This window comes from Equus caballus, chromosome 14 (genome assembly GCF_041296265.1).
Source record: "Equus caballus isolate H_3958 breed thoroughbred chromosome 14, TB-T2T, whole genome shotgun sequence".
In the NCBI taxonomy this organism is placed as follows: domain Eukaryota; kingdom Metazoa; phylum Chordata; class Mammalia; order Perissodactyla; family Equidae; genus Equus; species Equus caballus.
In genome coordinates, this window is record NC_091697.1 from 33,702,874 (window position 1) to 33,718,404 (window position 15,531).

A 15,531-nucleotide genomic window follows, 5' to 3' on the forward strand; every position below is an offset into this window, starting at 1 on the left:
TCACACAACAATCTTATGGCTACACAACAATGTAAGTAAGTTCTATAATCTTTTTTAAGCCTCAGTTTTCTCATATGTAAAATGAGAATTGCCATCACTACTTCACAAGGATATGAGAATTAATAAGGTAACATATGAAAGTGATAGAGTGAGAACACTGAGAAGGCAATGCATTACCGGGATCTACTAACTAGTGGTTGTTATCACTGGTAGGTCATAAAATGGTTTGTTTTCCTAGGGAAGGTTCTATTTAACATCCATGAAATGCACAGATATGATTGAACCTCAAGGTTGAACTTTCTCCTGGGGCACTGTGCAAAATTTGTTGAGGAAACATAGTTCCTTTTCTTTGGGCCACACATGACTTTTAATCTTACCTTTGAATAATCTCTTATTCAAGAAAATAGTTTTTGAATCAAAAATATTCCTGAGACTACTTCTTTAATAAGTCCTACTTAGGGCTTGAATTTAAAAACAGTTTTGGTATGTTAATTCTGTTTGTTTCTTTTTTTGCAGTGGCCAGGAAGGGAAGAAGCTGAACTTTACATGTGGATAACTGCCCTCCAAGTAAGTCGATTCAGTTCCCACGTGTCAATTCACCAACTCTCAGTGGTAGTCTGCACAGAAATAGGAGGGCTAAGGAACACAGAATCACCAATATTAATAAAAACAATTTTAAACGTTTCTATTATTGTACTTGAATAAGTGTGTTAGAGAGAAGAGCCCTACAGGATTTTGAAGAGACCCTTGTTGCACCCTTCACCCTAAGACAATGGTGATGCCAGAAATTCACATTCTATTCAACAATGTGTCTTCACAACTTTTAATGTTGTGAACATCTAGGCAGTGTTTCATTACGGTATGCACATTTGCTGCCCTCTAAAACTACATCATTCTGAGCATAAACGCTATCTCATCTTTCAAGATTGTAAAAATTTGTAATAATTATAATATCCACAGACATTTCCCTGCTCTTACAGCAGTTGAAAACTAGAACTAATGGGCAAAGTAGAAACAGTTACAACCAGTAGGAGCAAATATTACTGCTTGACCTGCAAATAGCTGTGTTATAACATAGAGAGGAGGGTATAGTCTCATTTATGATGTCTGAAATTGAATTTCCTCTTTAAAGGAAAAAACAGTTTAATTTTCAAGACTATTTGAGTTTTATTAGGTAAGAAAAAACCTCCATTTTAACAGGTTCATTGAATTTTATTTCTTCATTTTACTTATACTCACTTTTCCATTTGTGGGTTGAATTTATTACAGTTATTGAAATAGATCCCCAAGATCTATTTCAATGAAACTTTGAATTCCTTCTCATTGACAATAAAGTTATAGACTTTCCCTAGTAAAGCCATACTTCATCATTTACATCCTCAGTCTTCCCTACTTGCTCACCTCCATGTATTGTTACTTTAGTTTCTGAATAAAAACCAATGAATTGATAAACATAGGCTGTGGATAACATTGATACTGTGTGCAAAGACTAAAATAACATCTCAGATCTGCTCTTGAACTTCTCTAGTAACTTTATCACTTCAATTATTCTGATTTCGAAGTCCAGATTTTCCCTTTAGATTTACGTTTTTTATGATGTCTGTCTCTTTATTGAGATTCTGTATTTAATGTATCATTCTCATGATACTTTTCTTTATTAGCTAAACATAGCATTTTCCTTCTTTGAACACACTTATACTGCTTTGAAGTCAGCCCACACTATGGATGCCTTATTTTCCTCATCTTCCTGTTAAATTTCCATTTCTGACTCTTCTGCCGGTATATCCTTTGCTTTAATCAGGACTGCAACTTCTGATTACCTTTAGCATTGGCCTTTGTATTCATTTGCCTACAAGATTGCTACTGTTTCCAACAGCATCCATGGGTATGGGACTTTTGCAAGCTTTGCCCCAAATTAAGTAAGAATTCTCCAATGGTGAAGGTTCTTGTTTACACAGCTTATCCTTCACTGGTAGTATTATTGGAAAAATGGAGCTGAAGAGGTCATGAGTGTAATTTCATGTTAACACATTACACATAAACATTCTTAGAAAAGTTCTTTTTAATACTCCTAACTTTGTTGTATGGCATTGGTTGGTTTCCAGAATCCTGAAATTATTGTTTTACAAAATCTGTCAATTTCATCATTGCTTTCGGGGACTGGATTTGCTCAGGTCCTTACTCTGCCATACTAGAAATATGCACATTAATTACTGTTATCCCTATGTCCAGCATAAATGAGCATCAGAAGGAACTGTCCAATGGGCCAAGACAGTATTTAAAGTGAGATCTCTGGCTCCAGTGACCATGCTCTTTCTGCTACAATGGGTACCAAAGCACCCATGGTGGGACCCTCATCATCTCCAGCTTATTAAGAATGAATTTTGCTTTTGACATGAAGTGACTATTCTCTATGTTGTTTGTAATATTTTATAAGATTATTAATTAAAAAATAAATAGGCCATTAGTTGAGGAGATCCAGTGTAATTTTTTTTAAAAAGATGAGTGTTAAAGGTATCAGCTTTAGAATGAAGTACAATTTTTTTTAAAATCTGGCAACATCACTTACTTAGACAGCGTTTTAGGCAAATCAATAGACACGTATGAATTTCTTCTTTTATAACTGTACTGCCCATGGTAGACTCAAAGAAGGTAATATGCATAATTCTACTTTGATGGACTAGTAATGAGAAAATAATCTTTTCCATAATAACATGTGCTACATGTTATAGTTAGAGAAAAAAAGGTAAATTATCAACCAGAAGCAAAAATAATCTTAATATTTTACAGCACCGAGGAAACTTTGACTTCTCTTTAGACCATAAATGTTTTGCTGAAAAACAATGTGGCCTTGAAAACTCTAAGTAATCAGCATTCTCTCAAATAGAGTTTTGAAGTTTGCTAACTAATAGTGAGGACAACTTTCCCTTTCTCTGTGAAATAATCATAACACCAAACTTAGTAGAGCTGCTCAATTAATGAGCATCAAATGAGTGCATGAATCCATGTAGACAGTCTGAAAAAAGAGTTCACTAATTGGTTGCTCAGAAACCAAATTTAACTGGCTCATGCATTATGTTTGACAAACAGACTAATCTCAAAATTGTAGTTAAGAAGAATTTAAAATCAAGGGTTTTCTTGGTAACATTAGAATATATAGCAATACACAGCCCTTTTTCCCCACATCGCACCAAATAGCTAGAGCTGAGGCTAAAGAGAGCAGGCATGTACCGTTTCCCGCAGTCCCCGATGCTTCCCTTAGTGTCGTATTTGGTCTACTTCACACATATATGTTTGTTTTCCCGCAGCAGACTTTGAGACTCTCTGAGGCAAGTTTTAATGTGTTATTATCTTTTAATGAAAAGTCCGTCCCTTATCACCAGCAGCCATCCCCATCACTAAAGTGCCTGATAAATGTTGAATCATCCTTCAAACCCTAGTTCAGCTAGCTTTCCATAAATCCCCTATCTCTTGTACATTTATTTGCAGTTATACTTCCTGTTTACATTATTATAACTTGAGGTTCATTTGGATCTCTACAAAATTATAAACTTTCCAAGAGCGTACTGTCACCTTCATCTCTGTCATCTCAGTACCTACCGCAGTAGCTGAAGGATTCTGAGAGGTCTCAAATACTTAGCCAGAAGTTAAATGGCTAACAACTCACAGGGCTGGCAGTATATCCCAAGCCCACTGACTTGTGGTCCAGAACCACTTCAATTCCTCTTGTATTTCATGTTTCATCTTGGACATTATTAGTTCCTCCAGATTCAATGATCCAACCTTATGAAGAGTGGCAAGGTATTCCTATTACGTGGCACTGAGCATCCTCTACTTTTCTCACAATATTTACATTATTACCTTTGCCTGATTCTCTGTCTTCCTCCTCCATCAGACCTGTGATTTTCCTTAAGAAAAAAGGCCATGAAATATTAGTCTCTACATCCCTTTCATCCAGCACAATACTTAACACAGAGTAGAGACTCAGCAAATGTTAGTTTAACTTAGTTTAAGCAAATGAAATTAACATTTGGAGTTAATTTATTTGACTGAATTCTAGCTATATTGTAATCAAGTCACACGATCTTTCTTGTTGGTCACCAGCTGGGTAGATTTTAGAAAACTCCAACAGAAGGTCTTAATGAACAGGTATAATGCAGTTCAAACAGATGGTCAGCAGCAATGCCAAGTTCATTCTTATTTTGATTCCTTTGATAATTATTATGGTGAACTTTGACATGAATGCAGTTTGATAACCAAAATAATCATCATTTATTACATTCATTTGAATGAGAGCTAAGAAATCAATGAACATGATGGCTCAGGTAGTTTACATGGGCAGTTGTATTTGAATTAAATAATTCATTTGGTTGGAAGATTTTAAAGTTATCAATTTTTCTAGGTCCTGAATCATTTTTTAGGAAGATACATGCTTTATTTGTTGAAATATAATTTCTTTTGGCCTTGCCACCATCTGACACAGAAAGATTTTGCTTCATGTGGTCTTGTCTCTAGAAACCAGGTACGGTTTTATGCCTGATAGGCGCAAATGATATTGCAGTGATTTTTCTATTGTCCTTTGAGTAATTAGAAATATTTCGCACTTTAATCTGACTTTGTGGTTAAAGAAACACTAAGAAATTCAGGATGTCCCGGGGGAGCTTTTAAAATTATAGTACTCAGAGCCCTCCCCCAAAACAATTAAATCAGAGTCTGCGGAGTAGATCCGACAACAAATTGACTGTGTTAACAATAGATACAAGCAAACTCTACTAGCATTTCAGCATTTTTATTCTACTCTATTTATGCTTTACCAATTTTGAGTTGAAATGATACTAGTAACACCAGATACCAGGTGTTTTTAAAAGTAATTCTTTTAAAATCATAGTTTAGGATCATACTATTGCTACAACTTCAAAAATCTTCTAAGCAGCCTAGATTACTGCTCGCAATTGGCACTTTGAGGTGCTCCTACCCGAAAATGTTTTAAAACAGGCAATGGTAGGTCCCATGAATAATATGAAAAGAGGGGGCAGGCCCCGTGGCCCAGTGGCTAAGTTCAGACGCTCTGCTTCAGCGGCCCAGGGTTTCACCCATTCGGATCCTTGGCGCAGGCACAACACCGCTCATCAAGCTATGCTGAGGCAGCATCCCACATGCCACAACTAGAAGGACCCACAACTAAAAATATGCAACTATGTACTGGGGGACTTTGGGGAGAAAAAGGGAAAATAAAATCTTTAAAAAATAATAATAATAATATGAAAAGAGAGTCAAGCATTCCATTTTGTTATTGAATAATGTTAGCTTTATTATTATAATAGAATACAGTATGACATAAAATTAAGAGCTTTTGCTAAACTCTGTAAAGCAATACATGCATCTGCCATAAACAACCTCGATTCATGTTGGGTTTTATTGCCACTGCACTGCACTAAGGTGCAATAAACATTCAGTGTCATCTTTTAAAAAATTTTCCTGGGAGTAAACAGGAACTGTCCTCTATAAGAGTGTCTTTATTTTCAAGGAAGACTTAACTAATATTACATGGTTTAGCAAAGCACTGTAGAAAAGCTACACAGAATAATTTGTCTTTGATAAATTGTGCAATCAATTTATACAATAGATACTATCCACATATACTAACAAACTAAGAAATGATAGAAATGCAGTCATTGCATAGCAGAAAGCAGACTAAGAAGAAATATTCACATCTAATGAGCAAAATACAGACCAAATGTTAGCCATGAGGAGTCTGGAAGGTAAAATGCTTATAATAAACACATTAGGTTAACGCCGAAAAATAACAAGATAAACAACAACACAGAAGTTGGAGCCATATTTTATTTTATTATCTATACATGATATCTACACATGATACCAGAGGATGTAGCATCCTTGGTTCAGCCTTCATTGGCCTAGCTCATCGAATTTAGGCAGGACCAAATTAAACAATAAAACATATTTAGAAAGAAAACCAGAGTTTGTTTAGGAAAACACAAACCACGTATTTTCCTATATCATTGGATAGCAGCTTTTTGAGAAAAACATTGCTCAAAGCTTGGGTATGGATCCCAACTGTCTTATTTGGCAATTCTGCTGACAAGTTTATGTTGTAGTATTCTAAATGTGTGTAGACTGTGAACTATGGATTCTGAACACTAATTTTAAATATCTCTGAAGCTCTATCAGACAAAAGGAGACTTCAAAAATACCTTCTGCGTAAATATTTATCTCTAAAACATACGGGAAGTAATGAAACAGACTAGAATTTTCATAGGGAGTATTAATGGACCTCTTGTAGTTAAAGCCCTTACATAGTATACCTACAAATATATTGCTACAGTATAAACGAAATGTAATAATATTACTCAATAAAAGTTATTTCCTGTACATTCTTTCATGAACTTTTATATTCGATGCTACATGTGGTACAACACTTATTGAAATAGTTGGTGTCAGCAAAGATAGTAATAATATACAGTTGATCTTCTAGCGCCCACTAATGCTTTTCCATTTTCTTTCTATATTATAGGAGCCTAAAATAGGGAAATGTGGCATGATTGGAGCAGATAACAACTGACATACTACTGTATACCAGACAACAGTTTGAAATTATAAGCTTTCTCTACATAAGTGGATTTCATACCCAAATAGTTTAAGTTCCTTCTGATTCCCACAGGCTATTCTGGTCTTAAATGCAGGCTCTAAAGGTGTTTCCACAGCACTTAACAACATTCTAACAGCTAAGAGCGGTGAGTCCTACACAACGTTTTAAGAACAGAACTTTAAAAAAAGTAAAAAATGTACAATCTCATGCTGTATATTTACATATAGAATTTATATATTCTATTTTTGTTTACTGGTCATAAATATCAATCTAAAGCTTTTAATGTACTGTTATATAAAATAATACATTCAACAATTCTAGAGCTTGCAAAATATTTTTGCCCCTCTAAAAACATCTTCATAATGAGAATCAAGTGATTATTGGACCCATGTGCTATGTGGATATAGACAGGGTATGAAAGGGAATCTTTTTTAATTGTTTTATTTTATTTAATGGTTTTTTTTTTTTTGGTTTTTCTTGAGTGTATGTCTCTGCTAAGATGATTCCTCATCGAGGCTTGAGGTAAAAGCTCCGATGAGAGTGAAGTAGCCTATTTAAAGCATTTCTCTCCATTGGACTAAATGTGCTCTATAGTGAGGATGTGCACCTTTGCCTATGCAACTCCCATGAATTTTAAAATAGCATTTACCAAGAAAATAATGCATTAGGCATTTTTAAAAGGAGAAAGAATGGGGATCTTCAGCTTTGGAAACAAAATGTTAAAGCTAGACATCGGTTTTAAAACAAAACAAAAATGTAAGCACGCTGTCGTTTGTGCAATAAAGACATGGATTTTTAAAATCTGTTCTGCATCAAACATTCATAATTTATTCTTTTAAACACCTTCACATAAAAATATTTTTTGACATATACAGTATCTTCTTTTAAGAGTATTTGGAAATATGTATCTACAAATGACCTGGAGTGATAGCTCAGTTTTATTTTTCTTCTACTTTTCCTGATACCTTTGGACCTACTCCCCCCCTCCTCTCCTCTTTCTTTCATTCTGTCTCCTTCTGTCGCGATTTTGCCTTCTTGCTCCCTCTCTGTGAATCCTGTCTCTCAGCTGTATACTCTGCTCTGCTCTGGACTGCCAGACAGGGGTCTGCTGTTCTTGTATGAATTATGGAAACAAGGAAACCTTCAAATTCTTTAAGACAGAGGCAATAAAGCAGATGGGAATTACCGAGTTGGGAACAGAAAGCAATTCCCAGTGCAGAGGACTGAACAACTGACTATGAATAAAGGACCTACTGATGTGGGGTGGGGGCTTTTAGCTGAGGCTCTCTGTTTAAATATGTCGCCCAATAGACCAAGTTAAAGATTCCAAAGAGCAGAGGGAAGGCTATTCTTGACAGTCGGTCAATTTTGCTGACACTGTTAAAGGTTTTCTTGGGTTCCGGTGGTTTTGTTTCCGGCTTGACTTCTTTTGGTTCAATGGTTGCACTTTTAGCAATGGTGGCTAAGCCGGGGTCACCCCTGGCCAAATTAGGGGTGTAGCTGGTTGCTGTTGGAGCGTAAGTGTTGTTTTTCTTAATGAGAGGATCCTTCACTTTCTTTGGCTGTAGAAGGAAATATAAAAGCATTTTGTTTAGCGTGGAAAGCAAGTTTATAAGCTGCCGAGCAAAGTGGCCCTTACTTTGAAACTCAAATCTGTGCTTTGCTTAAAATCTACGAAATGTAATTTATGACTGTATTATTGGGATAAATTAAAAATGCAGATACAAATATCCAGTTACAAGATTAACAAGTTTGGAGACAATGTACAGCATGGTGTTTACAGTTAATAATGCTGTATCATAAGAAATAGTAACCACGTGACCGAGTGGAGACAGCTAGCTAAGGCTGTGGTGGTAATCAATTCACAACATATAAATGTATCAAATCAACCACATTGTACACGTTAAATTTACACAATGTTGTGTGTCAATTATATCTCTGTAAAGTTGGATAAACAATGCAGACACAATATTTTCCAGGCTGTCCCATCAAGAAGTAGAGTCTATTTCCCCACTCATTCAAGTCACTACACTTGTGACCTTGCTAGAGTGATGCTGTACTGGCTTAGGAGCCTATCCTCAAGAAGCTTTACAGTCTCAGCCTTTACCTTCTGAAATATTCCACTGCCATGTGAAGTGAAGCAGCCGGGACTGGACTACTGAGTGACCAGAAACCATGTGCACCAAGAGCCCCAGCCAGTATCGGGCCCTAGTACTGCGAGAGAGGCCATTGTGGATCTTCTCTCCCTGGCAGAGCCTCCAGTTTACTGCAACTATGTAACTGAGCCCAGCTCAGACTAATAGAAGTGCCACCCAGGTCATTCTCAGCCCGAAATGCATGGTTGCTGTTTTAGGTCACTAAGTTTTGGGGTGGTTTGTTTTGTAGCAATAAATTACCAAGACAACTATTGTTTGCTCCTTCTCCCCATATTACAAATGGGCAAATGATAAAGCAGGGTTATTCAGGGTATCCCGAAATCAAATCTTGATCAGTGCCAGCTGCTCATCAATGATTGACAACTGCAGCATTTCTTAGGGTTTCCGTCAGATAGACATTTCTAAAAAATGAAGTGGAACATTGTTTAGAGCTATGTGGTCTGATACAGTTGCCACTAGCCACTTGTGACTATTGAGCACTTGAAATGTGACTAGTCTGATTTGAGATGTGCTGTAAGTATAAAATACACATGGGATTTTGAAGACTTAGTATGAAAAAAAAAAAAGAATGCAATACATCTCCTTAATAATGCTTTGTATGGTTTACACGTTGTAAAGGTAATAGCTTTTATATATTGGCTAAAGTATATTATTAAGCTAAATTTCACTCCTTTATGGTTTTTGAATAAGGCTATTAGAAAATTTTAAATTGCACATATGGCTCACGTTTGTGGCTCATTTATGTTTCTGTTGGATAGTACTAGTCTAGAAGAGTCATTCTCATTCTTTTGTGCACTAAATCACCAGTTAAAAATTTTTTAAGTGCAAATGTCTTGGGCACAATCTCATATTTTGAATCAGAATTCCTAGGAGTGGAACTTGATTATTATGCCAAAAAATCTATACAGAGAATATCGATGAGCAGCTAAACTTCATCAACTAGAATTGCTATCTGGATAATTTGTATTTTTATTATCAAATCACAATGAAATATTACTTCCAGAATACCTGATGCTTTTTACAAGGCACAAGTCAGGAATTCTAACGAGTTAATTTCTTTATTATACAGCTCTGTGAACTATCTGCTACTTTTTCTCCCCTCCAAAACCTTAAGCATATATTAGGACAAAAAAAAGTCCGGATTTTTTTTTTTCTAGTATTATATCACTAACAGCAAGGCCACTTACTTCAAGTATATGTACACCCATTTTGTAGTGAAGGCAGATTTGGTTAAGCTTTATGAGGAGTGGCAGAAGTTTCCATAACTATTTGTACAAAAATAAAGTGAGTAAATGTGATTCTCTCTCAATATGGTCCAAGTGACTACAGGTCATAAATAGATATGATTTATTTCAACACAAACAGCCAAACAGAACTTGTATTGAGTCCATTTGTTAAAAAATAAGAGTTCTACTATCAAAGGATACGTTAAAAAGCAAGTATATCCTTCAGATAAAATGCATATGTATCCTGATGTTGAAGAGAAAATGGGTTCCAATCTATTCAAAACGTGTTGAGTGACAGACACTCTGTTAGATAAACTGAAATGAACAATCTGCAACAGGAAAAATTCTTGAATAGTTGATATTATTGATAGATTTCATCTCTCCCAGTGCCAGTATATCATAATACCCCAAAACTAAAATTTCTCAAGCTAAGTTTTTAGTAAAAATTAATAGTTTTTTTCACTTCTGAAAATGTTGAGTTCCCTCATATTCTCTAAGAAGCTGATATTTCTATCAGCAATTAATCGTATGAGGATGGATCTTAGGCAAGCTATTGTATGCTCACCTGATAATGTGATGACCTATGGGAATTTTCTTTTTCCATGTTAGAGACCAGAAATTTAACTTACCTGGTTACAGGAAAAATATTTTATTCACCCTCTCTGAATGTCAAAATTAGACCTGCATCATACTCTCTGCAATAAGCAAATTAAATTGGCAAAGCCCTAGGGAAGATTTTTACAGAGGCATAAATAATTTATAGAAAATAATGTCTTTCTCATTAGGATGATCAATATAGATATAGATGTAGCATTTATAAATATATATGCACATATTGGTATAAATAAGATATGACTACACCAAATCTATATATGTACAATGAATAACAATGACTAGATTGATAGAGTTTAAAATACTTTGAGACACAGCACTTCAAAGACAATGTGAGGTCAGGGAGATAAATATAAACTGAACTATGAGCTCACCAATGCCTCAACTCAAATTCTATGCTTTCAGACCAAATTCCATTTCATCTAACCACTAGTCACTAACACCTGATACTGATAAGCCAGAATCTGAAAGACACTGGTTTCTTGCAGCATGCAGAGAAAGTATTAGGATAGAAAAGCAACTTTTCCCAGTGTTTACACTTCACTTTGCAGTTGCAAATCACCAATGTTTGCCTATTACTAATTCTGAAAAAATCTTTAGTGGAGCATTTCAGTGATTCCACGTCGTGCATTTTTAAGATTTTCATGTCTATGACCATGGGCTACGTCTTACAATTAGTAGTGTCTTAGGATCACCCATCTCGGGGTTTGTCTCTCTCTTCTTTGGGCTGCCTTTTCATTCTAGGACAAGTGGAGGGCATCAATGGCTAAGGCAAGTATTTGAGAGTAACTCTATCTCCACCCTCCCGCCCCTCTCCTACTGGTAAATGCAATCTTCTCTCTATCAAACCTGAGCCAAGCTTCTTGGATTGCAAATTCAGAGATTTTTTTTATACTGAGTAAACATGTCACGACAAGGTGAATTTTGAGAGCCTGGTTCTGGTACATGTTGGCTGCAATAGCATATCCTATACAGAACCTTCTTTGCTTTTACTAGTATAGGAGATGATTGGGATGTTCAACTGATTCATTCATGGCTGAAGGGTAAATCTCAAAGAGCTTTCACTTGGCAGCATATTTCCTTTCTCACTTATACATATATTAATGGTACACCTTATAATTAGTAACACTTTAGATTTTATTAAATATGACAAATGTTTCCACCACAAATGATTCTCTTTTCTGGTACATTTGTGAAGATGTGGAAAAAGTATCACTAAACGGATTTCTTTATTACAGACCCCCTCAGACTCTTTAATACACTGTGACTCTGTGACCCACCATGCGCCATTATTCAAGTATATTTTACCACAGAAGTGTATTTCCAGGGGCTATCTCAAGGGACTAGTATTCAGTGGAACAGAATTTTGGGGCAGTCGCTGTAGAGTGACTCCTCCTGGTTTACTTCTAGATGTCTTATGAGCTCGGTGTCTCTGACCTTGCCCTTCTTTCCACCATCCCAAGGCTCGCCTGCATTCTGACATATTTTCCTTCAAACCTCAGAAGTACAATTATCCTCCCGACTGTGCTTTAAAACCCGCTTTACAATAGGTTCTAATCAAGGAGAACAGTGATAGTCTTGACTGGATAATTTTCTACAACGAAGAATTTTTCTGTCATTTCTGTGTGTCATGATCCTTAAAGCAAAGCTCTATTTTGGAGGGAGAAAATATGTTTCCTGCTCTACACTTCACTGAAAATTGGAGATAATGCATTTTGCAAACGCGATTAAATTGAGGCATTATAGTAATAATATATGACCAAAGTGATTAGGCTCAGAAAACAACCAACAGACTATGATTTTTAAGTTGTAAAAATTATAAGGGTGTGTGTAAGCTTATTTGCTCCTAATGTCAGGTTTGTTAAAACTGTTCTCAAATCAATAGAAACCATAGGAAAGCATATTTGAGGCAGAATATTTACCTTTGTATCTTTCCTTTATCCCCTTCGCTATACACATCTATCCGCTCAAACAACTTCTCTCCTTAGCAATAACAAAATTATCATAGCACTGTACCATTTATGACAGAAGAAAAAAAATCCTCATTGCCATCTTTCTGCAACTTTCATCCATTCTCCCAATTCCAAACATTCTATCTCATAGGTTTAAAAAGACGTAGTAGTGATATATCACAGGGGATATTAAAGCATTTACCTTTTCTGGAACCACACTTTTGCCATCCCATGCATAACCTCTCTTGGTGAAATAGTTTACTGTGGCAAACTCGATCAGAGCTGAGAACACAAAGGCATAGCACACTGCAATAAACCAATCCATAGCAGTTGCATAAGCCACCTTAGGGAGGGAATTTCTGGCGCTGATACTCAAAGTTGTCATGGTTAGCACAGTTGTTACTCCTGAAAAGAAAGAAATTAAGTGAATTTGTAATTTCAAACCACAAAATTTCATCCCCGGAGTTCAGCGTACTTGCGCAAAGGGAAACCAACAGGACCACGGAGAGACTGTTTTCTAGTTCATCCCACTTTGGTTTGAGATGGATGAGTTTTACTTTCACCTCAGTGTAGTTTTCAGTTCATGGTGTGGCAGTACTGAGGGGGATCTGTTGGAGGGATAAAGTGCTCTGCTATTGAGAAGCTGTTAATAAGATAGGAAACACCTTTAAATGGGCATCTTGAACATGGTGTCCTGGGGAGGAAAGGAAATAATATTCCCTCACTGTCCCCAACTCTTTGAAAAGAAATAGCACTTCACTGTCTCTGATCCACAAGAAATCTCTGGATCTTCAGCTCTGTCTAATATTCCACTCATGTACCCCGAATGTATAAACCAAGAAGCCAATACCTTCTTGATAATTGATAGATCATTGCATTATCTTAGGATAATATTTTCTTACATTATTAATTCTTCTGCTTTTATGCTATTTTTTCTTGATTCTGAAATAGCCATTCTTTTGAAGAAATTCCTGACATAACTTACATGTAACTTCTTTGAGGTCACATAGCTCAGAAGTGGCAAAACCAAAATTTGAACACAAGTTTTTCTGACTTAAATGCCCACAATCTTTCCCTTTCTGTTAATACTGCTTTATCTTCCCTATCGTGTGAATCCATCTGTAGTGATTAAAATTATCCATATTCAGAAAAGTTTTAAGTCAGTTGTTTTTAGTTTATTTACATAATTATGAGTTGGCATGTGAATGATGGTATCCAATAATGTTCATTTAACAAATTAATATTATCAAACTAATATGTAATGTACTGTACTAGTTAGAATATTTAAGATCCTTTTTAAGCCGTTTGAAAATGTATAATAAACAATTCACAGTGACCCAAAGCAGGTGGCTCAGGCTGTATGGTGTGGAAAAATTCTAACCCCTTCCGGTGACTAGTACCAACCTCACCACTTCTTGGCTCTGTGGCTTCGAGCGAGTTAATTAACTTCCAGAGACCTCAGCCTTCATATCTGTAAAAGGGGTAATTTAGACTTCATTCTCTAGACTGTCTGTATCATTGTTGAAATTCTAAGAGAGGGAAATTTCTGCACATTCACAAGATTATTTGAGGATTAAATGTAATAATATGTGAAAGCATGTTAAAGATGATAATTATTGTCATCGAAGATATTGTCATCACATGTCTAAAACTTGTATCTATTATTCCTCTTTTAATTAATTTTTAGAGAATCAACAGGGTCACACAGCTAGTAGGTGGCTAATTTGTCGAGGCTGCTTTAAACCATCCAATATTCCATAGTTTTCCAGGAATTTCAAGCCAGATAATCTTTGTAAATATATTAACAAGTCACAGGATTAAGAAGAAACACTGAGGCTTTATTAAATCATATTTTTGAGACATGGTCAAGTTGTAAGGAATAGACTTACTTTGAACTTTGGAGGTGTTACAGAAACTTCTGAGGCATTATCCGTATTACATAACCAATAGATGGTTTAAGGAATATTGGCTGGAAAACAGCCCCGAGATTTAAATATCAATATTTACTTGAGCAAATTGCAAGGTAATTAAATGTCCGTATTTAGAGAAGAGAGCAACCCAGTTTCAAATCCCAAGTCTGTAAGTGCTCAATGACCTTGGGAAAATTGCCTCACGATTCTGAGCTTCTGTTTTTTGTTTCTCAAATTATTTCCTTGTCAATTAATTTTGATAAGTCTAACTCAGAGGGCTATTGTGAATATTAAATAAAATAGTGTAATAAAGTGTTTAGCACTTGGCCTGATACTGACTAAGGGCAAAGTTAATGACTATTATTATTGACAACTTCAGTCCTGTTTGATAAATTCCTGCTATGGTGAATTTCTATTTTTTGAAATTTTGGTTTATGTAGGCAGCTGTCAGAAGTAATTTGCGAATGGGTGTTCCTAAAACAAGTGCATCCATAAATTAAAAGCAGTTAGGAATAGTATAGAGAGAGGGGTGTGTGTGTGTTGTCTTACAATTCCTGCTATAGAGAAAATGAGGGGAATGACAGTGTACTAAGGATCCGTTAAGTTTCAATTACCGAGCCTGATAATTTACGTGTTTTATTTTATTTTTCTCACTTAATCTTTTAAACTGTGCTATTTGACTTCAATTGTACTCTCATTTTATAGGCAACTGAAGCTTAGAAAAATGAAGATTGAACCTAAAACTTGCATCTATCTGGCGGCAAAATGACATGACCACATCGCCTCCAAACGAGAGAATATGGAAGGTCAAGAAAATGATGTTTTAAGACTTAAAAATAGCCTTCACTTTTGTTGCATTCTAGATGCCTTTAATAGACTATTATAAAGTACAACTTCTAGGATTTTTCCTCTTATTTCTTTAGACACTCATGACCCTCTCAGGCATCTCACACAGCTCAGAGGAATGTGCTGAGTTCAGACTAAAAAGAATGGAAACGTGTACTAAATAAATGTTAAAAGGCTAAAGGTCTTCGAAAATTGTGTTCGTGATTTTATTGAACTTAA

General features: G+C 35.7%; 1 protein-coding gene across 2 annotated transcripts in view; it reads right to left on the reverse strand.

Moving 5' to 3' along the window:
• Positions 1–5,285: 5,285 nt before the first annotated feature.
• The window catches only part of GABRA1 (gamma-aminobutyric acid type A receptor subunit alpha1), a 57,587-nt gene continuing 47,341 nt past the window's right edge, over positions 5,286–15,531 (reverse strand). For both annotated transcript variants that reach the window (XM_001500551.7, XM_023617281.2), the window contains exons 9-10: positions 12,759–12,961; positions 5,286–8,172 (exon numbers count right to left, since the gene is read on the reverse strand). In XM_001500551.7, coding sequence (XP_001500601.6) covers positions 7,861–8,172; positions 12,759–12,961 — 515 coding nt within the window. In that variant the 3' untranslated portion in view covers positions 5,286–7,860. The remainder of the gene's footprint in view (positions 8,173–12,758; positions 12,962–15,531) is intronic.